Here is a 26,209-nt window from a genome sequence, read left to right on the forward strand (position 1 = left end):
GAGATCTTGATTCTATTGCTTGCTCTGCCACTGAAAACTTTACAGTCTAAATAGGACAAGACACACAAAAGATATGTGGGGTGGGAAACTGAGGCACAGAGTGGTGAAGTGACTTGCCTAAGGTCACACAGGAGGTCAGTGGCAAACCCAGGGACACAACTCAAGCCTCCTGACTCCCAGTCTAGTGTCATATCCACTAGTCCACAATGGGTATCCACCAAACTAGGAGGAAGAAATATAACGGGGCAAGCAGGGAGCATGCTCTGCAATCACAGGGATTATTACTGGTCCTTTAGCTCTTCCCGCACCCAGGTGGAGTTCCTCTTGGTGGCATCTACTGCCTCCTTGGATTCCTTTGAAGAGAAATGGGTGCTGTCTGGGGTTCTCTCTGCAGCCTCTCGCATTGGAGCATACTGCTTCATACTGTAGAGTGAGGGTTCCAGCACATGGTGATATCGAGTGACCCCAGAGTGAAGGCACTTGTGTCCCTAGTGATTAATCGAGCCCTGGGTGGAGAGGCCTGATCCTGCAGGAGAGAAGGTTGCAAGAATCCCAGAGGTGGATGCAGCAGTGTGGGGGTGCAATGGGCTGGGCTCGGGGGGGGGGGAGGTTATAGTGTTGGAAGGGCTGATCCTAAAGAGAGTTGCAGTGGGAGTGAGGGGCAGGGGCTGCTCTTATGCATGGGTGTCTGTAAGAGTGTGGTCCTGGGGAGGGGGTGGGGTATAGTTGGGGATGCTGGGGGCCCTGAGGGAAGCTTGCAGTAGGGCAGGTCAAAGGTGCTGGAATTGGGGGTGCTGCCGCACCTCCTGGCTTCAAATGGTTTCCATGAAATACAGGGCTTACAGCTGGAGTCAATGGCTCTCACCACTCCCACTATACAAATTGTTCCAGCAGCCCTGGGGCAGGTCCCCGTGGGGCTGGGGGAGCAGCAAGGGGTGGTCCCACGGCGGGGGGTGGGGGGTGGCTGGAGGAGGTTGGGAGGCAGGGGGCGGTCCCAGCAGGTCGGGGGGCCCTGGAGCGGCTGTGCGGAATGGGGGGGGGAGATGTCCCAGCAGGCAGTGGGTCCCGGAGGGGGCTGTGGGGCCGGCAGGCGGACCGCAGGGCGGCTAGTCCTGGGGGGCTGGTCCCTGCGGTGGGGCGGGGCGGCGCCGGGCACAGGAAGCGGAAAGCGGCGGCGCTAGCAACTGCAGCAGTGGGGCTGGTACCGGGAGCAGCATGGAGCGGCCGCAAGAGGTGGGTGCGGGCGGCCCGGCTCCCCCTGCCTGGGGCTCCCCCGGCCCGCCGCGGGGCGCGGGCTCCCCCTCCGCAGCGCTGCCCAACGCGGGGCCGGGGCTTCCGCGGGGCTCTGCCCTGCACGCGCCCAGCACCCCCGGGGCTGCTCTCGCCTCCCCGGGCTGGCCCCACAACCCCTCCCCCGGGGGGGCGGGGGTCCCGCTGCGGCTTGCGCCCCTCAGCCCTCCCCCCGCGGGGCAGGTAGCCCCAGGGGGCTGCGGCCGTGCCACCCCTTCCCCGGCTTCCTCCTCCAGCAGCCCCCCACCGTCCTGCCGGGCCTGTTCAGCCCTCGGCCCCAGCAGGGCGGGGGGTCGCGCCGGGCGTGCTCTGCGCCTGGGGGCTGGCGGCCCACAGCCCCTCTCCCATCGGGGGCCGCCCGGCATGGAGGATGGTTCTTAGCTGCTGGGCTGCATCTGAGCTCAAGGCTGGGTGGCCCCTCGGCTCAGGCTGGCAGGCATCTCGCTGCCTCTGTTAAACCAGGGTCGGGGAAGCAGTAAGCGGGCTTCTGTGGGTCTCAGCTACCCGCCAGCGTGTACTTCACTTGCACATCCTGGCTAGTAGGTGCCTGATCCGTTTGGGCACTCCACGCTTCTGGTGGAAGGGAGAAGGAGCTTTTTGTCACTTCTCCTTCCCCCCACCGCAAGCCTCCTGGCTGCTGCAAGGGTTGCCCCAGCCTCTGTTTTCTAGATCTTCTGCTTTTGCTGCTCAGAGCTTTCCCATGCAGCAGCATAAATCGGACCAGAAGTCTTGTCATTTGGCATTGCTGCCCACAGAGTCCTGAATAACAGCAGTGCACACAACTGGAATCTTGCTAACTTCAGGCAGGGCTATGAGCAGCAGCTTAGGCACACTGGGGCTTGCCTGCAGACCTGGGAAGGCAACACTGCCTTGCGCAGGGTTGCCAGGGAAAGCGTCCCACTCACCAATGGCAAGCGAATTTTTAAAGCCCTGTGTTTGGAGCAAATTAGTCATTGATTAATAAACCAGTGAATTAAAACTGAGTTCAATGCTCTGCAAATATATCTTAATTCCCTGGATGACGTTTAAGTTGTTTAAATTCCAAGTCTGTTTGGGTAACTGTGGGTAGGTGTATAAGACAAAAAAGCTAGTAAAGCATAATGTGATCTAGTTATACAGAACTTAATTTGATCACTTGGACTAATGTGACAATTTATGGCTACACAGGTCTGCCTGGCTGTCTGTTAAGTTTAGACCATGGCAACTTACAGCCTTTCAGTGACAGAGAGAAACCTGAGATCCTTCTGCTCCGAAAGCACAGGCCTGCACTTGGGCTGCAGGGGACACTCCTTTTAGTTTTTAGCAATATAGGTGGTGATTGTGTCCCCTCAGAAGACTGAGTTATTACTTTTGCCAGTTTGTTATAACAATTGCAAACTTTGAATGGGTGCTAAAAAAAAAAAAAAAAAGACTTAATTTCTTTGTTTAGAATGTTACTTAATGGTTCAAAATAACCATTCTTGCACCAAAGGCTGAGCTCTTTAGCTACATGTTCCTGAAGGTGCAAGTGACAGGTCATCAGCTTTCTTACTCTAGGGAGGCAGAACTAACAATTGTACATAGCGTTAGAATATCAGTTAGGAAAATAGTTTTGATTAGTGGGAGAAGAATTGTATTTTGCTGTTTGGGTTAGTAATTCTTGCCTCATAGTTGCTGAGTATTTAACCTTCTAAGAATTTGATTTTAAAGAGGCTTGGCTTTTTATTCCTTTTGGGGTTTGAATATATAACTGGCTGCAAAGCTGAGACCAATATTGGTCCTATAGTAATTTAACTTGTTAATCTTTAAAATAAATGGTGAATAGAGTTACAGAAAACCTCCTATTAAAAAAAACTCCTTGCAAGTCAAAATTCTGGAAGGATTTCCAGCCCACATTCAGCCACACAGAGAGGTAGCTAACCGCCGATGGCTATCAGCCAGGAGCATGAAAGCTAAGCAGATATACAGACTGTGTCTAAGTTAGGATGCTGCTTCTAAATTCCCATGTTTGCTATTGTCCTTTCACCTCCACCACTGGAGTGAAGGTTAGTGCATTCAGGGCTCCAGATAGCCACTAACAAACTAAGCACCATAACATCTGACCCCGATCAGAGCAGTGTTTGCATGAAAGAGTGGTTAAAATGCTAGTGGCTGCCGGTACCTTGGGTATCTAGTGCTCCAACAGAAGAAGAAAGGGCTGACTGGGTGCTATGGGTAATATTTTTTGCAAATAAATTGCTTACCATCACTTCAGGTTTACTGTCTCATTGAGATGAATAGAAGGAGTTCACACTTGTCTTTGGAGCAAATCCTGCCCCTTCCTCCATTGTTACTGAGGACATTACAAAGGCAGTGAAATTCTACTTTCAAAAGGATGGGGAGCCCCTTTAAGAGGTGCATGTTATGAAGCCCGGCTGGGTTGCCCAGTAGGGATTTGGGTTTGGGACTGTAGATCCACTGGCCATTCCACCCCCTGTAGTTGAAGTGTAAGTGGCACAAAGGGTCCTAAAGGATGCCCCCCCCCCCGGAGGGGGTACAAACAGACCTCTCAGTTGTTCTCCAGAGTCTCAGCTTTCATTTAGAAGAACCCCCAAAAGTCTAGCTACGGTTTCAGAGAAAACCTTGAAAATGTGACCTTCGTATAACCAATGCAGATTAGTATGCCTGAGTTTGCCGAGGGCCTGAAACAATGGCTCCAAGGTTGACCTGCCCTGTTCGTTTCAACAAAGGCTAACTCGGAGGCCAGGACGCTTTAAATGTCAATGTCGTTCACTATGTCACTGCTCATGAAAGCATAGATCATATAATGAAGACCAGTGTTTCCTAAAGTGTGGGTTGTGCCCTCCTCCCCAAGGATCCCACAAAAGATTAGGGGCGTGGGGGGTATGCAAACTAAGAGGTACAGACTCAGCTTCCAAAAATTTGGGGAAGGCTGCAATGAAGCGCTGCTGAGTAGCTAGCCGGGGCCCTAAAGAAAGCCCGGTAGGAGCTTTTCAGGACGCAGACTAGCGGCTGCACATGGTGTGGACTGTAACTCAAATCTCTTGCTTGGCAAACACTTCCGTTTGTTACAAAGCAAACAGCACTGCTGTGTTTTTGGACCTGTAATACATGTTCAAATGATTCACCCATGTGTTTGTATTACCTATTTAAAACAAATTCAGACTCTCCTCCTGCAGGAAGATCCATGCCATATAATGTGAAGGCCTTAACTTAGATATCGGAAATAAAAAAGCTGCTGCCAGAGTGAAAGCTGAAACGTGCCACAAACTCAAGTGCAAAAAAAGTACGTAATGGAGGTTGCACACTTAAAATGAAAGTCCCGAGTCCTACAACTGGATTCACGTGGACAGACCATTCTGTCTTTGTGGGTGTGATTTCTGGATTGGGGCTTGAGTCAGGAACTGCTGAAGTTAATGTTCTTGCAACATTAATTTGGTGAAGTTGCTCATACGTGGCTCTTTCTATTTGTTCTTAAGTGTGCAATTTAATATATTAAACTATGTGACTATTACACTTAAGGAAAAGAGGAATAGGGAAACACCACAGATATACTGTGAAGCCAAGTTAATGCTGCCGGAGGAACTTTTAACTTGTAAATTTCCTGCCTCTTGGTCTTTGGCTGTGCAATCCTAACATTGCCTTAACACAGCTTTTAGGTTTTTGTATTTAATTTCCAAGTCTTTACTAAATTAAATTGGGAGAAATTTCCTTTGTTTGCCAGCTTATGGGCCTCCATTGGCCAATACACAGTTGGTGGCATTTAAATATTGAGGCCAACTGCACACTTAGCTGAACATGTGTGTACTTGTGGATGCTTTCTGCTGCTTATGCTCCAAATGGCATTTTTAAATGCACGTAACTTCACAAACTAACTGCCAAAATCTAATTCAGCAGAAATTCTAAACCTGCATAAAGATTAATTCCTTACTAAATTTGAAACTTCAAAGCTGAGCTGATCTAGAGTTATCTTCCCAAGCACTGCATGAGCAAACCTTGAAATGGTGAGGAAACTGGTGGGGTAGCGTAGAAGGCTGGATATTTTTGTTCACATTTGTAAATCAAAGGGCTGAATGCGACCAACTCAACTCAACCTTTTTGGTAATTGCCTGGATCTGGGACCTTGCTCTCTTGAAATCAATGACAGACTGACTTCACTAACAGCAGGCTTGGGCCCTAAGCAAGGAAAATGGCCATTCCAAAGAAGAAATTTTTGTGAGCGGTTTATGAGCATGTGAAACTAGGGAGTTGCAATGAGTTACTTAGCAACCTTAATTACAGAGATCTCTACTGTACCCTGTGGAGACTATCTTATCTAATATGCAGTGATTCATCTTGATGTGAGGGGCTAGTGCTCTTCTTGCCAGCATAACCACCTTCCCTTTAGGGAGCATAGCAGGGCTCTGTATCCCCAGTGCTCAGCAGCTGGATGAAGTTTGCAACACCTTTATGGGCTGCGAGAAGGATACACACAGTCAAAGTCCTACCCAAGCCCTTCCCCACCACACTCTGGTACCCAAAAGGGCTTCCTTCAATGCCAGTCCAAAGTGTCTGAACACAATCAGGGCATCCTTGAGTAGTCACACATGATGATGAACTTAAATTGGGGTTTAAACTGGTGCAAGCTTGTGACTAGATAAGGCTTCTGTACAGTACAGTTGCCCATCCCCTAGGGCCATGAGGAGATTTATTGTTACTTTTATTGTGATAGCATCTATAGGCCACAACCAGGTTCAGTCCCATTGTGCTAGGTGCTGCACTCATGTCCGCTCTGTGCAGAATGTTAATTGTAGGAACCTTCCCATTACTTTCTGGGCCTGCCAGTCAAGGACTACTGTAGCTCACGAAAGCTGATGCTCTAATAAATTGGTTAGTCTCTAGGGTGCCACAAGTCCTCCTTTTCTTTTTGCGGATACAGACTAACACGGCTGCTACTCTGAAACCTGTCATTATGCAAGGCACTGAATTTAGCCGTATGGAGTGGAAATCTGTCAACTTCATGAGCCACTGCATGCATCCGATGAAGTGGGCTGTAGCTCACGAAAGCTCATGCTCAGATAAATTTGTTAGTCTCTAAGGTGCCACAAGTCCTCCTTTTCTTTTTGTCGTCTTATGGCTTCCCAACCTAATTAGCCCTCCCTTGGGACTCTTCTTTTTTCCTTTCTCTCACCCCCATTGGCAGTTCTTAAGAGTTTATCCCAGCTGGGCTTAGCCATTTCCTACTGTGAGCTACATACCGCACACCCGTCCCTGCCTGACTTGGGTGTGCATGCTCCATGTCAACGGAGCATTGTAGGATTGTGATCTCTGCAGTCTTCCAAAGGAGGTTGCCTGTGATGTTGCTCTGTTGCTCAAATTGGGTATGGTCTTCAGGCTTCTGGAAAGTTGCCAGTGCAGCCCTGGGTTGCCCAAAGTTTGGGTGCCCTTAGCTGGCTAATAGGCAAAGCCAGTGGTCTCTCTCTCTCCCAACTGAATTCAAACGGATATAGTGCCCATTCATAGCAGCCCTGCTGCAGCCTTGGCAGAGCACTCTGTTTAACCGTCAGTGTCGCGTGGCCAAGGCTGTGAGGTGTTGCAGAACTCTTGCGTTAAGGGTATTGCTGTTGGTGGTGACTGATCCAAGAGGTTTTACTTTTTGGGACCCTCTCGTTGACTTTTTGTGGCGTTGCATCACAACCGTTGCTTTTGTTTATACACACACACACACACACACACACAACTTAGTGGGATCCTGCCTGCCTGCCCTGGTGTTTCTGTGTTAGCTTAATGAAAATACTTCCTGATATAGGGTGCGTGTTCTCCACTTGATCCCTTGTGTCACCTCTCCCCACCTCAGAATGGGAACTGCCCGCTCTTGATTCATGCGGGGAAAGCCTGGGTACTTTCGCTGTAGTGTTGGTCTGCTGAAATGCTATGTTGACTCTCAACAGAGATCCTCGTGCCTGTAAAGCAGTACACCATGGGTTATCTCTCTGCCGCCATCCCCTCAACGGAAGCTCCACTGCTAACACACAAGGAATTGCTACATCAAAGCACTGGTTACTGCCTTAGGGTTGTAGTTAGAGGAGGGGTTGGGGAATTATACTCCTATTCTTGGCTCTGCCACTGAATTGCTGTGTGATCTTTGGGCAAGCCACTTGCCCTCTATGCCTAAGTTTCTCCATCTGTAAAATGGGGATAATACCGACTTTCCAGGGAGGCTGTGAGATTTAAGGAATGTATGTTTACAAAGTGCCTGGAGAACCTCTGAGAGGTAAGAGTGTTAGTCTCTATAGTAGAAGCTAGTGTAATTTCTATACTGGGGTGGTTATCCCATCGTAGGGGCACATGTTAGTGGAGAGGATAGCTGTCCTCAAAGAATAGATTTGAATAAGATCACAAACAATTTGTGATTGGAAATAATGACTTTGAGGCCATGCCTCTTAATTGCAACTTCTGTCTAATTCAGGATGTTCCTCCTCTTTTGCATGCAAGTCTTGCTGATTTACGGGAACTGCAGATTATGGCTGTAGGTGGTTTCTATTGATCATGTTCTGTGAAGGGTGTTTTCTTCTCACCACCGTCCTTGCGCACAGATCTGCACTAGCTTCCGACCTTCTCCTGCCTACACTTCAAGCCTCTCCTACTCGCTTTCAGATCTCTGCATTGTTCTGCTCTTGCCTGGGTCTCTACCCTCCTGCATCCCACCCAGCTTTGTGCCTCCTTTCATTTGGAGACTTTCCTGCCTTATAGCTGCAACACCCTCCCAATTAACATGCACACAGCCAACGCCCTCTCCATTCAAATAACTCCTGCAAGCGCCCAACTATTTGACAAAGGCCTTGCAGCTCCCACCATCCATGTAACATTTTGTAATATTGTCCCCATTTGTTCCATCAGACTGTGAACTCCATGGGGCCAGCATTTTGTTCTTTGTTCTGCACACTTTATACTGTGTAATGTGGTGTGTGCTGTATACTTACATCACTAATTAGCACATGAGGTGTTGAAAAGATTAGCCCAGATGAGTTAAAAAGCCAACTCTTGCTCCTTTTGAAGGAGGTTGAATATTTCCTGCAAGAGGTTTGAAGATTGCTGTGAACAGAAAATAATAGAAGGATTTAATGAAAGCAAACTCTCTCATCTTAGAACTTGTAAATAAATGTAACACCGATGAAAGTAAAGGCCACGACGCTGATGAGAGGCAGGAATAGCCTGGGCAGGAAATGCATAAAATTGCTCCCTCCTTCCTCGTGCCAAACACCAAGCTCTGCCAAGGGCCCGCAGTCTTGAGCTGCAGTCCTGCCACCTACTATTCTAGAGGCTGGGGATCTGTGTGGTGACAGTCCTGATTGTGTGGATCGCAAAAACTGGCAAATTGCTCCTCTCTCCGCTAATCAGTTTAATTTGTAACCTAATCCAAAGTGGGAATTTGGGTTCCCCAGAATGAAAGGGATTAGTGTCCACCAGTCCCTCGCACAGAGCTCCGACTCTATCGGACATGTTTGATTGTTGTTCCAATATCTTGTTCTTTCCAAAGCATGTTCCCTTTTCTGCTTGTTACAAAGATGTCATAAGCCAGAATGCCGTTCCAAATGTACTCCAGGAAAGAGATCTTGCACAGATCCAGGGTGTGTGTAAAGTAAATGTGATCTAATAGTCTCTACCCTGACTCCTGTGACTTTTAAAAAGCTGCAGTTCATAGCCCAAGTAGCATGTAGATGGTAAGTGATAGGGGGCCTTGTAATCGATGGTATTTTATAGTTAGTAATGCTAATAAAATGGACACACCTTGTACTTTAGCAAACAGTTCAGGTTCAGGCACGGTGGGTCTGATTCTCTTTTGCCTTGCCCGCTGATACGCACCTGCGCAATGTGAGTGTAAAATGTTATCACTCCGACTTGGTAGCATTTTTATATCTCCTTTGCACAGGCGAGGTGGTGGTGGAGACTCGAATGCACTGTATCTTTGTGCATTTTCCAGGAGTGAGTTACAGACCTCCACTGTGCTGCAGGCATGGGCTGCGTTGCCTTTCCCTCACCAGACCCCTCTGTTTACCCAAAGATTCTGCTGTCCCCTGGAGACTTTGAGATAAATGAGGCTGCGTTGTGCTTAGCGGGAACTGCTTATTTTATAATTTATTACTCCACAAATATATGGACAGAACAAAAAAGATGTGATATCTGTCCACAGAAGTTTACACGCTTAGAACAGGTGTGACAAATATTGATAGTTGCTACAGGGGAAGGAGGGAGGAGGCCTACCACGGTCAGAATGTGGCTGCTTTGCTTAGTAGAGTATCGGTATTGTACGCCCATCTGTTTCTTTTTTCCTAGGTTGGTACTGAAGATTAAGGCACCTGCTCTTCCCTCCTTAGAGTTTCTTTAGGTGGAAAGTCATTGGCTGCCTGATGTTTTGGAGCTACTCATGATTGGGACGCTGAGAGTACCCAGGAAGGTACTTTCTCTGAGGACCCCACCTCAGGAGCAACAGCTGCTCACCGTCTAAGGAAGCTGATCAGTGCCCCTTCCAGCGCGGGGGCAGGCGTCTGCTGCCATGGATACCGAATCGACATACTCGGGATATTCCCACTACTCAGGTCACTCCAAAAAAGCCCACAGACAAGGGTATGGAAACCGTTATTAACAAATTAGTCCTTTAGGCTGGGCAGTGTCACAGTGTCATGACCTCTTTTGTAGGTCATGCTGAAGCCCCTCGCAGACCAAAACACTGTGGATCTAGAGGAGGCAAAGTGTGGGACAACTTTCTCTCTCTCTCGGGACACTAGGAATAGGGCCACGGAAAGTGGAGATGGAAAGAACTCGGTTAGTTCAGTCATTAACTGAGAGAGCTGGATAGAGTCCCCAGATGGAGGACTGACCAGCTTTTTAAAAAGTTCTTGCTATTCCTTCTCCTTTTTTCCACTCCTTTTTGTCTTTCTCGGCTAGGGGCAAAGTCTCTCTTCCCCTCAGCTGCCTTCCCCTTCAGTTAATACCTTTTGTGGGTAATTCAGGTGTTTAAAAAAACAGCTAAAAATCAAAGTTTGTTTGCGGCTTATATATGTATTATGGCAGCCACTAGCAGGTTCCATCTGAGATCAGGGCCCCATTGTGCTAGGTGCTGTATGGACCCAGACATTCCCTGTCCTGAAGATCTTAGTCTAAATATTACTGTCAGTGCTCCCTTTAGTACAACCTCAGCCCCCTTGAGACAGCTTGATTACTGACCCCCCTCTTACCCCCGCCACCCCCCAATCTCCCACTGAAATCCTTTGGGGAGAGGGAGTACTCCCTGAGTTTACACTGAGGATACGTGTGGGAGACTTTCCCCTTCTCCAGGCCTTTTCTGATGTTGCTGGGCTAGGAGGAGTTTGTGACCAGGGATTGAGAAGGGAAGAAATAGGTACAAAGCTTCTAATTTAAGTCCTCTAGGCTGGGGACTGTCCTATACAGTGCTGAGCTCTCTGTGAGCACCGAACTAATGTGCCGTGCCCTGGGGGGACTGGCATGCAAGATGGCACCTTTAAAGTTTGGAAAGAGGGTCACGTTGTACGGGCAGGTGCAGGCTCCTCGGTGGAGCGAGTCCTCTACAATCCTATTGCCAGAAACCATCTGCAGACGTGGGATCTACGTTGGCTCCCAACCTTCTTGGAGGCATAGCAGGTGGAGTTTATGTTCTGGAAGGTTGCATCGCAAAGGTGACTGGCAAGAGGCGAGGGCACCTCTTGATTTACAGGAGGTTAATGAAAGTGGGTAGATCTCACTGGGAGGGCTGAGTCTGTGATGCCTTCTGGTGAATGGGTCCTGTAATCTTCTTCTCCCCTTGCCTTTATTTATGGGAAAGGAGTCGGGACAGGCACAAATCGCCGCGGAGTAAAGATGGCAGTAGGTCAGAGAAATCAGTCACCATCCAGACGCCTCCCGCAGAACCGCTGCTGGGGAATGATGCCTCTCGGACAGAAGAGGGTCAGGTAAGGAACGGGAAGCAGATGGAGACGTGGATGGGTGAAGCGTGGGCTGTGGGACAGCATTCTGCTTTGGTGACTGTCTTTGCCTGCCTGCGTGCTGATGGAAATGTGTTCGTTGCACTCTTGGTAGCAGGCAGGTATGGCTCGCGGGTCCCTTTGGATCATAGTTAATGCTGTTGGGTTTTTTTTTCAGGCCTTAAACTGGTTTGCAAAACTCTCTACCTATAGGGACTGCATCACTTCACCTACCACCAAGATGCAGCCACTTCTGTGGTGGGATGTGGTAACAATTTAACAGAGCACAACACATGATTTAAAGATAAATATGAAGAATTGAAATGGTCACAGGCTTTTAGAGAGGCAGAATGCAATGATCCAGTTATACCTCCACGCTTGTATTAAAAGGTATGGGACCTTTGAGCTTACAAGCTGTCAGGACTTTTGTTTTGTCTCTTCTGAAAGCATCACTTTCAGTAGTACAGTGCCCTGTCTGGCCACACTGAGGGCTTTCGCTCACTATTGATTTCGAAGAGCGCCTACTACTGAACCACAGGTGCTTTGTGTCCTGCCAAACGTACCAAGCCAGCTGTTTTTACCACTGATCAAGGATAGTTACCCAACCCAGCCCCCTTCGCTTTTCGGCTGAGCGACATGCCATTTAAAAAAAAATTTAGACCTTTTAAAAAAGAACTCTTTCCAAGAGTAACAGAACAGGCGACCAAGATGCTGAGTGGAGGGAGGAAAGCAAGAGACAATGTACAACAAATATAAGAAAAAGGAGTGACGGCAAAAAATTGAGTCCATGCAGTAGGTATATGGACACTAGGTCAGGCAAAGAATGGAAAGATACTGTTTCTGTATTACATCTGGATCAGAACAGAGGCCCTTCTATACTGGGAGCTCCACAGTTTGAAGCAGTCATACTGCGTGAATAGTGGCCTTAAAGAGCTGTGACACTTCAAGACAAACTTGGAATAGTGTCTAAATAGTGTTTCAGTGCATCCTACGTTTCGCTCTTCATCTGCATGCACTTTTTAGGTTAGTACTGATGTCTTACACAAAACCAGGAACTCTCTCGGGGAATCAGGGCCTGTCTACACTTAAAACGCTGCATCAGCGCAGCTGCACCGCTGTAGCGCTTTAATGAAGATGCTCCTACACCAAGCTCTCCCACTGATGTAGCACTGTCTACGGGTGGGGAGAGGGAGGGGGGGAAGCGGGCGGGTGGGGGTTAGGTTCGTATAACTACTTCACTCAGGGCTGTGGATTTTTCACATCCCATGAGCGCAGTAGTTATGTAGACCAGACCTCAGTCTGCTGCCTCTTCCCCGCCAGCAATGTACGCGTTAATAGTTGTTAGAGCACCCAGATGCCACTGCAGAGAGTGCCAAATGGAGGTACATAAATAAACCTTCTTTGTTTTTTCGGACAATAGCTTTCACAAACTGCCAGTTAAGCAGTTGTGAATGGGTGAGTTTGTGTCAGGTGGGGCAAAATATGCTGATGAGTTCTTAAGAAACAAGTCTTTATCTTCATGCAAATCTCTCTAGTAATGTAAACTAAAAAGCGAAGAAAAATACAGAAACAATACAAGAAGGATTGTCTCTTAGCAACTCAAAGACATTATGCTCCGGCAGCTTTTCGGCACAAATTTTTAGCCCGGTAGCTCCACTTGACTGCATGAACTCTTGATAATGCCATTTAAAATGGGAAGAACTCTTAGAGCAGCGAGGCTGGGAACCAGGACTTGCGTGTTGTTCTGTTTTAGGTTTTAGCCCTGGCTTGCTGTGATCTTGGCAAGTCAGTTCCCCCTCTGTCACTGTTTTTCCATCTGTAAAATGGGGGTAATTATATTGGTCCACCTCACTGAGTGGGGAGGGGTTAAGAATCGACAATGCCTAGATCATCATATGGAAGGTGCTAGCAGAAGGCAGAGTACTCTAGTACTGCACTCCATTTGAGAACTCGTTAGGCCTTTCCAGGGCCTGTTTTTACAAAAAGTGTTAATGTTGCTGAGGCTGTTTCAAGATGCTGGCTGTGGTTGGTCTCTCACTCTCCTTTTAAAACCTTAGTGCTTTAGGCCCAAGATTTTAATGTCTCAAATTGCACCAGAAGTGAAAATTCTTGGATCTATTCTAAACAATTATGCTGCCTCAGTCTGCTCCTGTTACAAGGATTCCTTTAGACTTAATCTTTTTTATAACTCTTTTGAGAAGTGATTGTGATGATTTTATTAGATACTGGGCTGATGGAGATGGAGATTAGATGGAGGCCCTGAAACCACAGAACAAGAACAGCGCAACATCACTACCTCTGTCAATTAACTTAAGCCTGTTTGTTAAAACACTTTTGTCAGCATATTTCCATGCAGAAGCCCAGAGGGTTTTCTCCTATCAGTCACAGACACACTTGCACTGGGATATCTTTTTCTCTTCCCAAAACCATGTTGGGGTGCTAATGACTGACTGGGTGACTACAAAGGCTTAAGGTGCCACTGGGTGGAATGAAGGAATCTACCTATTGTCTAGAAGCTTTAATGCAGTTTGGAATGCACTGGTGTAAATTGTCAAGTCTTCAGAAGTCTGAGTCAGTCCCTGAACAGCAGCTCCACATCAGATCCATACATACAAAGATAAAGAGTTAATCTGACCTTGTGTAGGTGTGTTCATGGAGTAGGAAGGATCTCTGTGGCAGAAGTTCTCTGAAGTTGGAATCCTTTTATTGCTGACTTTCAGACAACTTTATTGTAGACTGAAATTTGACTCTTTGGCAATTGTCCCTACTTTTTCAAATATGCTGGCTTCAGGTTGAACAGCTTTTGGACACATCCAGTACTTTAATATAGGAGCTCACAAGTGTTGTAGAATCCCACAGAGTCACATGGCCCAGCACCTCAAATTACTGGTGAGTTGGTTGTTAGCTTAACAAACATTGGCTAAAACAGTTCAGCAGAGGATGTGTGTAATGTTTCCTCCACTAGTGAGGGAGACTGAGAAAATACACAGTGCAAGTGCAAACCATGGATGAGGTTTCACTATAACCATAATTGCACTCGACTCATTGCTGACCATTGAAACAGAATTTCTCTTGCAGGTGGCTTCTGCACTGCACTTATAAATACTTGCGGACTGGAAGAGCACTAGTTCCTGCATTTACAGAATGTTCTGTATCTGCAGGAGGTGGGCTCCTCTATTTTTAACTTCTGGCTATCTTTATCAGGGCTTGTTCTCCAGATCTCTAAGTAGCAGGAGCAAATGCTCCCAGTCTTTCTCCCTTCATGAATCCCCTTCCTTCCTTCTACTCACACTCACACCGTAACATATAATCTTTGTTGTCCCTACAGATTGGGCAGGGTATTTGATTGTCTTTCAGGGAACTGAAAGGAAAGACCCATGCACGGTAATCAGCATGTAAAGTTGTTATGAAGGCCAAGACTATAACAGGGTTCAAAAAAGAACTAGATAAATTCATGGAAGTTAGGTCCATCAATGGCTATTAGCCAGGATGGGAAGGGATGGAAAACCATGTTCTGAGTGTCCACAGTCTCTGTTAGCCAGAAACTGGGAGTGGGCAACAGGGGATGGATCATTTGATGATTGCCGTGTTCTGTTCATTCCCTCTGGGGCACCTGGCATTGGCCACTGTCGGAAGACAGGATCCTGGGCTAGATGGACCATTGGTCTGACCCAGTACAGCCGTTCTTATGTTGAGTCATCTCTCCTGGGGCTGTAGATGCAAGAAAAAATTCCAAACTCGGTTAGACCATTTACCCCTGCTTCCCATGCTCCCACGTTATTGTTGAATACATTTTTGGGGGATTCTAAACCTGCTGTTCAGCTGTGTTGTGGCAGTTTCCAATCCTCTTTGGTGACCATGTGGCCCTTTGGGTTCTAAACGCAGAATGTCAGGAATTGATATAAACTGATGTTTCCTTATTCTCTTTCCCTTTCAGGATGACAACTGGGGTGAGACCACAACAGCTATCACTGGCACCTCGGAGCACAGCATCTCCCAGGAGGACATTGCCAGGATCAGTAAGGATCTGGAGGACAGTGTTGGCTTGGATTGCAAACGCTACCTTGGTTTAACAGTGGCTGCTGTCCTTGGACTCCTCGTCTTCCTTACCCCCATTGCCTTCATTCTCTTACCCCAGATCCTGTGGCGGGATGAACTGGAGCCATGTGGCACCGTCTGCGAGGGACTGTTCATCTCTGTGGCTTTTAAACTCCTGATTCTTCTGATTGGGACCTGGGCTCTGTTCTTCCGTCAGCCGAAGGCGGATATACCAAGAGTGTTCATGTTCCGGGCCCTCTTGTTGGTCCTTATATTCCTGTTTGTTTTTTCCTACTGGCTCTTCTATGGCGTCCGCATCTTGGACTCCAAGGACACCAATTACCAGGGGATAGTGCAGTATGCAGTGTCTCTTGTAGATGCTCTCCTCTTCATTCACTATCTAGCCATTGTGCTGCTGGAGCTGAGGCAACTGCAGCCCATGTTCACGGTCAAGGTGGTGCGGTCGACAGACGGAGAGTCGCGATATTATAGCTTGGGGCACCTGAGGTAGGTTGAAAGTTCTTGGGGGCAGGGGAATGTCTGGAAATCTGTGTCAAGATCCAAGTGCAACAGCAGAGAATGCAATCCGTTGAGCATGGTTTTTTTTATTGTGATATCCAGTGGGTTTCTCTAACCTTCCCCACCCGAGGCTCTCTAAGTCCTTCATGAAGAAAAGATTAAACCTGTCAGCTCCCCAGTAGGGTAGGAAAGGAATGTTCCAGTTTCACACCTAGTGGAACAGGTACAAAGGCTGTGATTTGCCCACGGTAAGGGCCAGTAGAGCTGGGGACTGAATGCAGATCTCCTCAGTCCCAGGCCTGTATTTTAACCTCTAGTCCTTGCCTTCCTCTCTTCTCTTCCTATGAAGAGCCAGCATTGGGACTGCCTGAAGAATCCCTAAATGCTCCTGCATTGGGTAGCCAGGAGGAAAGGGGTCCTGTCTGTAAGTGATCAGCAGTTGATGAGATTAGAATTTTTTTCAAACTCATGATTTGGCTTGTCAAGTCTGTGATCAAGACGGCGGGGGCTATGTTCAAGGCTTGTCCTGTTGTGCATCTGGAGCCTGACGCTGCTTGATGTGAAGGGGTTCTGTTTGCATGCCCTAGGTACACAGATGAGCAAGCTGTTGCTGTGGCAGCTCCCAGGATGTGGCACTAGCTCCTTGTGAAAGAGCTGCCCCAGCTTCTCCCTCCCCTCTTAGGGTAACTGAAGACACGCACTCTGTAGTATTTGTTTCCGCTGCTGTCAGCCCCATGTGTAAGCTTTGGCTGCCTTTTCAGTTGCTCTATATTGTTACTAATGTACTTAGTTTGGTTTCTAGATTATTTGCTGCTTCAGGTGGTGGTGGGTGGTATGCTCTACTTTATAGGTGTCCAGGTGGGGCCATGGTGCCTAAAAGTTATTAGATCTTCCTTAGCACTCCGGCACCTCCTAGATGTCATTTGATACCCTTAGTTGTATGACTCACACCTGACAGCCCCACCCTTTGTGCTGAGGTACCTGCCTCTCTCAGGTGTGGGAAAGGCCAGATCACACTGGCTAGAACTTTTTTGTGGGGGAGAAGACTTATTTCTGGTTCCCTCACTCCATGAAACTGATGGCTCCTCAGGCTGGGGAAGAGAATGACTTTAAAGGGAAGATGCTATCAACTAGTGTCTGGATTAAACATCTGTTAAATGTATCCTGTCCAGATCCCTGTGGCACACACAGATCTACTGCAGATGGAGAGATTAGTGTCTGCTGGTTTAAATGAATATATGAACAGTCTCCTGCAGCCTGTTAGCAAAGCAATGGAATTGCTTTGAAGTAGGGCTTAGTGGTTAGAGCAAGAGCCAAGGAGTTGGGATTCTTGGTCCTCGTTCCTGGCTGTGCTGGTGACTCATGTGACTCTGAATAAGTTAGTTCAATTCTTTGCCCCTGTAAAATGGGAGAAGATACCTATCTTCATAGAGGGTGATGCATTAGCGGGGCTTAACTTGTTGTTTGTAAATCACTAAGATCTGTAGGACTACACTGTTGTTATCAGCCTAATTAGTCTATTGCCTGTATGAGAGTTTAGATCACATAATGTTAAGATTCTTCAGTGATAGGTTCTAGTGTGTTTATCAGACAAAGGACCAAGACCCTTCAGCCCAAAGAGATTGAAGGGTAGCCACCAAAGGAAGAATTCATCTATACACTAATGCGTCACACACTGGGATGTGAAGATGCCATTGTTACAAGAAAAAGAGTTCTGCATTTTTAAAAATTACTTTTGTATCTGTTTTTTCCTAAAGAAAAAAAAAATGGAATTCTTGCTTTTGAGTGTTTTAGTAGACAATGGTGGGAAATCCTAGGTTTGTATTCATAGACAGTAGGGCTTCTGTTGCAAACGTGTTTGAAACTAAGCTCGTAGATGTGAATAGTCCATTGACTTTGTGCTTAAGGTTAAGCACCTGCATAAATCTCAGCAGGATGAGGCCTAAAGTGGTAACAGGTCTTCTATTAGAGCCTGATATATCTGGCTTTTTTTGGAAAACACCTAGCTGCACCTAACTATTCTTTCAGTGACATTTAACTGGCATGGTAACTGAAATAAATGGACTAACTTCTCATCCTAAGACCAAGCAGTTTACTCCTGTCTTCACTTTGTCTGTCTTTTTCCATCTCCACAGTTTTGAGCCCCGCTTCTCCACCTCTACCCCCTTCCCTTGAGTGTCTAGCATGCTTTTTGGGGGTGGGCTCGGGTTGGGGAGAGCTTTCAACATATCTCCTCCTAATGTTTTCTCAGAACCCTTCCAAACTGAGCTGGTCAGTAAAAAACAAAGTTCTGTGGAAAAATTTCAACTTTGTCAAAACTGAAAGTATCAGGAGTTTTGTTTTTTTTCCCAATGGAACAACCAAAATTCTGAGGCAAGCATACACTTTCTGCAGAAAGTCTTGTCACAGACCTAATTTTCTATCAGCAAAGGTTCAGATGGAAAGGTTCCGCCAGCACTGGCTCCAAATGAGCGAAGGAATGGAGAGGAGCTGAACTTGCCAGTAAGGACTTCTCTCTACCCCTGCTGAGCTCTGGCAGGCTCAGGTCACTTCTCTTCCCAGAGTGGTTCCTACTAGCAGGCTGGCTGAAGTGCTGACAGAGGGACCACGCCAATTCCAAAGATTTCAAGTTTAGCTGCCCAGTTTAAGATCCTCCTGGCCTGTGATTTTTTTGTTTGGGAGAAGGGGGTTGCAATGCAAGTGGAAGGTGGAGTTGTACCCATGATTGTGCAGCCAAACCTAAGCCCTGCTTTATTGGGTAAGTTTATAATGCTGGCTGCACTGCTGGTAACTATGAAATCACTTGAGGGATGCAGAGGAACACAACAGGAGGGCTGTTTGCAATCCTGTTCAGCAAATGCACGTGGATACAGAGAGTGAGAAAGAAAGAGGCGAGATGAACAAAACTCAGAGAAAGGAAAACTGAGGAACATGCAAGCGAGACAGGGTAAGGAAGCAGATGGTAGGAGTGAAAGCAGGAAAAAGGGGTGTGAACAGAAAGGGGAAGGGAGAGAGAAGGAAAAATAAAGCATTCTCTATCAGCAGGACTGATATTCTGGGGACTTAATTTTTTAATGTCCCTGTTTATATCACAAAACCCAAGCATAGGTTGCTCTTTCAGGCCAGTTCCTCCCAAAATTTTCTGGATGCCTCATAGGTTGTTAGCAAAGGCCCCATTAAAAAACCCCTCCCATTCTTAGTCAGGCCGCTAAATGTATTCTCTTCCTTTCAAACGGATAGACATTCTTCTTCCCTCCCTTTTTTCTCCCACCCCCCACCCTTCACCCTAGAGCAGTGTTAGTCTAGACAGCTCAGGAAAATGAATGGTTTCAGAAGCACATGGTGATTATTAGTCTGTAAACATTGACAGAATTAGTGTCAGGCGCCTGCATTATCTCTGAATGATTTGGGTTAAACAGGGCCATTAGTGGGTCATAGAGTCTATTTCCACCCTGTTACATCGGTGGGATGCCCAGAACAAGGAGCAGTGGAGGAGGGACAGGTGACACTGTTCAGTTGCCCATTTATATGGGTCTGTACAATGCCAGGTCAGTGGTGAACACCAGACTGCCCTAGCCTTTCACCTCTTGGGACATGGACTCACCTCTTAAAACAAGCTTCCTGTAAGATTAGCTTGTGAGTCTCAATCTAGCTTTCATTGGACATCCGGCCACATTTGCAGTGTGATCCACACAAGTGGATATACTTGGCTGTCTTTAATCCAGAGAGGCTGAGTACTTGGAAGGGAATATAGCAGAGGTGGCTACTTACTGACCCTCCGAGCCACATATGACAATCTTCAGAAGTTCGAGAGCTGGGGCTCGGGGCTTCTGCCCTATGGAAGGCACCTGCTGGGGCTTGGGGCTTCAGTCCCGCTCCTGCTGAAGCCCTGAGCCCTGGCAGGCGCACCCTGCGGGGCTGAAGCCCCGAGATCCCCTTCCCCAGTGGGCAGAAGCCCCTATCCTACAACCGTGCTACAAGGCAGAGGTCCCAAACTCCCCTCCCTCCGGGTGGAGGGGAGGTGGAGAATGGGGGCGGGGCATGGAGGGCTCAGTGAGCCGCACTTCAACTGTAAAAGAGCCGCATGCGGCTTGTGAGCCACACTTTGGTCACTCCTGGACTATAGGTTTCAGAGTAACAGCCGTGTTAGTCTGTATTCGCAATAAGAAAAGGAGTACTTGTGGCACCTTAGAGACTAACAAATTTATTTGAGCATAAGCTTTCGTGAGCTATAGCTCACTTCATCGGATGCATACTGTGGAAAGTGTAGAAGTGAGCTGTAGCTCACGAAAGCTTATTCTCCTGGACTATAGTCTCAACTAGATCCTTGCCCATCCCTTTGCAAAGGTAGGATATAATCCTTGCTGAAAGCTATATGGGATATTTAATCTGACCTTAATTGTAGTCAAGAGGCCAAGAAAGAAACTGGTTGTAGCTACACCCCCATCTGCTACTACTCTGCCCATCCCTTCTAGACACATCTCCCTCTAGTAGTCATTAATGCCTCCAGGTTAGAGGTGCAGTTGCTCTGTTGATCACTGTGCATGCAGATGCAGTCACCACATCTAGGCCTATATGAAAGGCCCCAGGGAGAGCTTGTCACTCACTGTAGCAGAAGATAATACAACCGTGGCATACGTGGCGAATGTCCACCTACACCTGTGGACTGTAATGCAAAGCAGGAGTAATCTGTGCTGGCAGAGCTGTATAGGGAAAATTTATGCAACCTCTTTTCTGATTGTATCCAGTACAAACAGCTTCTTTCATCAATGCTCAAACTTAAACAAACAGCAGGCCAGGCACTTGTGAAATTGCTCTCTGGGTTTTCAGCACTTAATGATCTCATTTGAAAAGCTGCCTCTTGTATCCAGGCTCCTCCAGCTGGCGTAGTGGGCGTAGGTGGAGTGTGGAGGGAGGGGAATGGATTGAAAAGGAACAAAGGGGTAGAGGGAAGTAGGTTCCTCAAACCAAAGTCTGCATGTTTAAGCCTTTCCTTAAGCGTGGCTCACTAACTCCAGGCAATGCTTAAAGACTGACATGCTCTTAGTCAGCGAGGACACTTGTGCATCATCTGAATGGAACAGAAAACTCTGCTTTCTGTCCAGAGTCATGTTGAAACTTTTTTTCTTGGTGGCTACTCACACTCTGTTTCAGCCCCACAAATGCAAGCTCTTTATGGAGTACCACCTCTTAACCCCATTCTCCATCACAGGATTTACTGGCCCAGATCAGAGCAATGGCCCATTCAGTTGTCTCTTGGTTCAGGCAGGGCATGATCCTGCAGATGATGGTGGTGAAACTCCCGAATGTATCTGGCCAATTTGTTCCTTCCTGAGGACTAGTCTACGCTGGCAACGCTAAAGCGCTTTAACCTGCCTTGTGTGGTTGCGGCGCAGCTCCACGGGGGGGCGTAGCTCCCAGCCCTGGGGCACTGTCTACGCTGGCGCTTGACAGCCCTGAAACTTGCTGCACGCAAGTTGGGTTGGGTTTTTTCCAGCTTCCTGAGCGAGAAAGTTGCAGTGCTGTAAACTGCCAGTGTAGACGAGCCCTGAGATTCATAGATTATAAGGCCAGACAGGATCGGTGTGATCTGGTCTGACCTTCTGCATAATACAGACCACATAGGACTTCCCTATTCATGTTTGAACTAAAGCATATCTGTTAGAAAAACATACAATCTTGACTTAAAGATTTACAGGGATGGAGAATCCAATCCCTTGACAAACAGGTTAGGAAAGTGTGGTCTTCCAAACCTCCTGCCATGATCAGCCTTTGCTCTGAAGCATGAGATCTGATTACTCTGAGTTTGGCCTATAACTACTAATTTTATTAGTAATTTGAAATATATTCAGCTATGGTATCAGAGAGACTGACCTCCTGTAGCAGTAAGTTCTACAGGCTGAGTATATGCTCAGTGGACTAGCACAGCCAACTCTGCAGTCAAACCCAGTAGCCGAAGTGGAGCTGGATACCCTCTTGCTCATTCCCTGCTAAATTGTGCCATCTCTAAAATGTTCATGTTGGTAGAATTGGAGGGTGTTCTCAAATCAAAGCTAACCTACCCACTTCTGTATAATACAACTCTTCTCTACTGTTTTCATTCCCCACAGCTGCCCCGCTTCCTCACGCTAGCCAGTCCAGAACTTCCTGGGAAGCTGAGTGTCATTCTGCTAAAGTGGCTAATTGCCACTGAGGATGTAAAGCGCGCTCGGAACCTATGCAGTCAGTCCCAGTGTAGCCTTTCAGTGCTGGTGAAAGGTGCCAGACTGATGCCCTGGAGACTGAAGTCCTTCCGACTACAGAACTAGCCCAGCACAGACAATCACAGTGCAAGCTTCCCCACACCTGTGTGTTCCACTAGACTGCACCAAGAACAGGAGTACTTGTGGCACCTTAGAGACTAACAAATTTATTACAGCATAAGCTTTCGTGGGCTACAGCCCACTTCATCGGATGCATAGAATGGAACATATATATCTATGTATATATACACACAGATAAGTTGGAAGTTACCATATAAACTGTGAGAGGCTAATTAGTTAAGATGCGCTCTTATCAGCAGGAGAAAAAAACTTTTGTCGTGATAATCAAGACGGCCTATTTAGACAGTTGACAAGAAGGTGTGAGGATACCTAACTTAAGGAAATAGATTCAATATGTGTAATGACCCAGACACTCCCAGTCAAACCCAAGTTAATGGTATCTAGTTTGCATATTAATTCAAGCTCAGCAGTTTCTCCTTGGAGGCTAGTGTAGTGAAAGTTAGTGCAGTGGGATCCTCTCCTGAAATGTGCAGTTGTAGTACACAGCTATTCTTGACAATCTGTTGAAATTGGATATGTTAATGAGATAATGATGCAGCCCTGGGGCCTTCCAAGGGAGCCTGAGCTCGTTTTTTCCAATTGTTTTGCGTCCCAAAAACATGAGTGTGGAGTGGCGTATGATGCACACCAGCCAGTGCAACAGTTGCTCTCTGCTACTAGCAGCTCCAACCAAGAGACTGGGGAGTGACCTTTATTCCCTGGAGTGATGGTTTCACATTTTTGGAATACTTGTAACTTAATATTTTAACAGTCCCGATTGTGTACTTGCAGGTGAAGGGTCTAGAGTTAATTATTAATCCCTGGCTTTCTCTTCCTCTTACTATGTGATCTCCTGAAGGGCAGACCGAGGAGCTATGTCTTCCAGACCGAGAGGTAGCAGAGGAAATGCCATGGCTTAGTCTGCTGGGATTTTTCTCCTTGTTTTAGTTCTGCAAACTGACAGCACACAGCAGTAGATGTACAAGCACTTCAGCATACCCTGCACTGAGGGGTTTGATATCTCATTTCCTCTTCCATTGTTGTCCTGCTGCCCAAAAGGCTAGATGGCCTCCTCTGAAGTGCCTACTGTGAACTTTTTTCAGAGTAGCAGCCGTGTTAGTCTGTATCTGCAAAAAGAACAGGAGGACTTGTGGCACCTTAGAGACTAACCAATTTATTTGAGCATAAGCTTTCGTGAGCTACAGCTCACTTCATCAGATGAAAGCTCACGAGAGCTTATGCTCAAATAAATTGGTTAGTCTCTAAGGTGCCACAGGTTCTCCTTTTCTTTTTACTGTGAACTTTGTGGCCACTACAGAAAAGGCTCAGGCATCTACAAACACTGAAAAAAACAACCCCAAAACTTTTAACACAGACTCCCTGTGACAAATCATGGGGTACTAGGTTTGCATCAAAGTAGCACAAGTCCAGATCTGGTGTACAAGAAATTGTTTTCAATAAATACGTAATTCATTACCTATCTATACATAATATTAAAAATATCAAGTAAAATGGCAGCTAATCCTAGACCCTCCACTTAGGGAACAGGGGAGAAGTGCTAGGGAATTCAATCTGTATTGCTGACCTTAAGTCAGACTCTGCAGACTTGTCTTCACTGCAAAGTTAATTTGACTTGAGTGTTGACCCTAACTTGAGTTCCCTCCAGTGTCGATTTGATTTAAATCAAGGCAATTTAAATCAGTAATTTAAATAATGATTTAAATCACCAAGTGGAACGTCTTGATTTAAATTATCAATTTTAATCACTTTTCCATTTGTACTTCAGTTATTTTTCTAAAGAAATGTGCATTCTCCAACGCTGATGTAAATCAGCATGTTTTAATGGTTACAACTAAATAAGCATTTACACTAGAGTTGGTACATCTTTTTGTGACCTAGGAGGATACACTATACCTATATACATTTATTAAACAATTATATAGTTTAACGTTTTCAGATTCTTCTTGTACAGTTTAGTATGTTGGAAAATGGTGATTATTGCTGCTTTAATAGAAAATTAACTTTGCTCATATGTGTCAAGCAGCATTAGGATGGTAACTGGAATTAAACACACAACAGCATTTACAATCTTTTTATTAAACAAAACAAGCCCTTAATATGGTACATGACTTGTGGTACCATATTTATTAAGCTTGATCTCAAAAGTTAGATGTTTTCCTCCCTGATTCTTTCTTTATCTAGAAAAGCAGCCTTTAACACAGTTTTTGATAGAGGCTAATGGAATCAGCATTTTTTTTTTCCAATTTAAATGTCTTAACAGATAATAGGTTTAGGCCTTAACGCTTCCTGTATTATACTCACATTTCATTTGAAACAGGTTTATTTTTAAAATGAAAACTTATAATAATTTAAATCATAGAAAACCTGAATTAAATTAAAAAAAACAACACGTTTTCCCCACCATGGTCCCCTCCACACATACAAACCTTGATCCAAGTGTACTAGTGCTTTTAACTCGAGTTGGCTGCCCTGTTTAGGGGCAGGGCGTGAGCTAAAACTCCTACGAGCACAGCTACTCTAGTACTGGATGCAGGCGAGTATCACTCAAGAGCCACTTGTTCTCCAGCGCCCTTCCCCCCAGTTCCCCTGTGTGCTCAAGTTCTCCCGCAACTCCCTGGGAAAGAATTTATAGAGCAGTTCCTCTTATTGCAGCACTAAGAACCATGGGACGTGTTCCCAGATGTCCCAGTGACCCACACAGGGGTGAATGCAGCGCCGCTGTGGACACTGAGGCTGTATCTATGCTATGGATGCTACGGCAGCATAGCTAGGGTGCTGTAGCTACACTGCTTTAATCCCACATCATAGATACTTCCTACAGCAATGAAAGAAGTTTTTCCGTTGCTACAGGAACTCCACCTCCCTGAGCGATGGTAGCTTGGTCAATGGAAACATTCTTCCATCAGCCTAGCTGTGAACACAACGTGGGTTAGATTGGCTTGACTATGGCTCTCAGCAGTGTGGATTGTTCGCACCCTTGAGTGCTCTAGCTATATTGACCGAAATTTTAAGTATGGACTGGACCTGAGTCTTGTTTCGCAGTGGGCTGCTCTCTCTTGAGTTTGACTAACTTGAGGAGTAACTCAAGTTAACTCTGCAGTCAAGACGTGCCCTGCATGGGAGATTGCAATCTGGCTTGGAAATAGAGTGTGAGAGATGGGGTCCCTCAGAAGCACAGGGTCCTGTATGGCATAGTCTCAAAACCGCCCCCAAGAGCTGGTCTTTTGTGCACAGACCTGCACAGAAATAACAAAAGGTGTGAATTTAACCAGTTTAGTTACTTCCAAGCAAGTCTGTGTGGACTTCCAGTTTGGAAGAAAGTGGCTAATGTTGGTTTTGTTTAGTGAAAGTCTAGCCACTGACTTTAGCTGGTTCCCATCTGAAATGAATGTCCTCACCCAGACTGACAGATCAAGGAGCAATGGTCTCAAGTTGCAGTGGGGGAGAGAGATTAGGTTGGATATTAGTAAAAACTTTTTCACTAGGAGGGTGATAAAGCACTGGAATACGTTACCTAGGGAGGTGGTGGAATCTCCTTCCTTGGAGGTTTTTAAGGTCAGGCTTGACAAAGCCCTGGCAGGGATGATTTAGTTGGGGATGGGTCCTGCTTTGAGCAGGGGGTTGGACTAGATGACCTCCTGAGGTCCTTTCCAACCCTGATATTCTATCGTTCTGTGACTGATACTGAAATAACTCATCTGTTTTGGGACAGAGTAGTTACATCTCTGCAAGTCCATGTGCAGACCAAGCTTAAAATATAGTTTAGGTTACTGCCCCTGTACGTATGTATTCAACCCCATTGTTCAGCTATGAGTAGCTTTGTGGCAAAATTTGGGGGTTTGAGAGAGAATCATGAGAAATCTCCCCATAAGAGATTAAAGCTGTTCTAATTCAGAGTAATGGCAAACTGCCTTTGAATTCTGAATCTGCTAATCCTGGGCCCTGCCAGGAATCAAATAATGGAAGATCCTTTCCCTGGGATGGCACTCAGTCAGGTTGCTGGCCAGGACCTGGAATGAGACCAGAGTGCTTTTGTCTTGTTGCAACAAATGAGACCCTTTAAACAAAAAGACTCTCTTCCTACATTGATGTATGAAT

General features: G+C 46.5%; 1 protein-coding gene across 1 annotated transcript in view; it reads left to right on the forward strand.

Moving 5' to 3' along the window:
• The first annotated feature begins 1,185 nt into the window (after window positions 1–1,185).
• The window catches only part of VANGL1 (VANGL planar cell polarity protein 1), a 53,606-nt gene continuing 28,582 nt past the window's right edge, over window positions 1,186–26,209 (forward strand). The window contains exons 1-4 of the mRNA XM_077822641.1: window positions 1,186–1,233; window positions 9,586–9,876; window positions 11,093–11,219; window positions 15,169–15,776. Coding sequence (XP_077678767.1) covers window positions 9,806–9,876; window positions 11,093–11,219; window positions 15,169–15,776 — 806 coding nt within the window. The 5' untranslated portion in view covers window positions 1,186–1,233; window positions 9,586–9,805. The remainder of the gene's footprint in view (window positions 1,234–9,585; window positions 9,877–11,092; window positions 11,220–15,168; window positions 15,777–26,209) is intronic.

This window comes from Eretmochelys imbricata, chromosome 1 (genome assembly GCF_965152235.1).
Source record: "Eretmochelys imbricata isolate rEreImb1 chromosome 1, rEreImb1.hap1, whole genome shotgun sequence".
Classification (NCBI taxonomy): domain Eukaryota; kingdom Metazoa; phylum Chordata; order Testudines; family Cheloniidae; genus Eretmochelys; species Eretmochelys imbricata.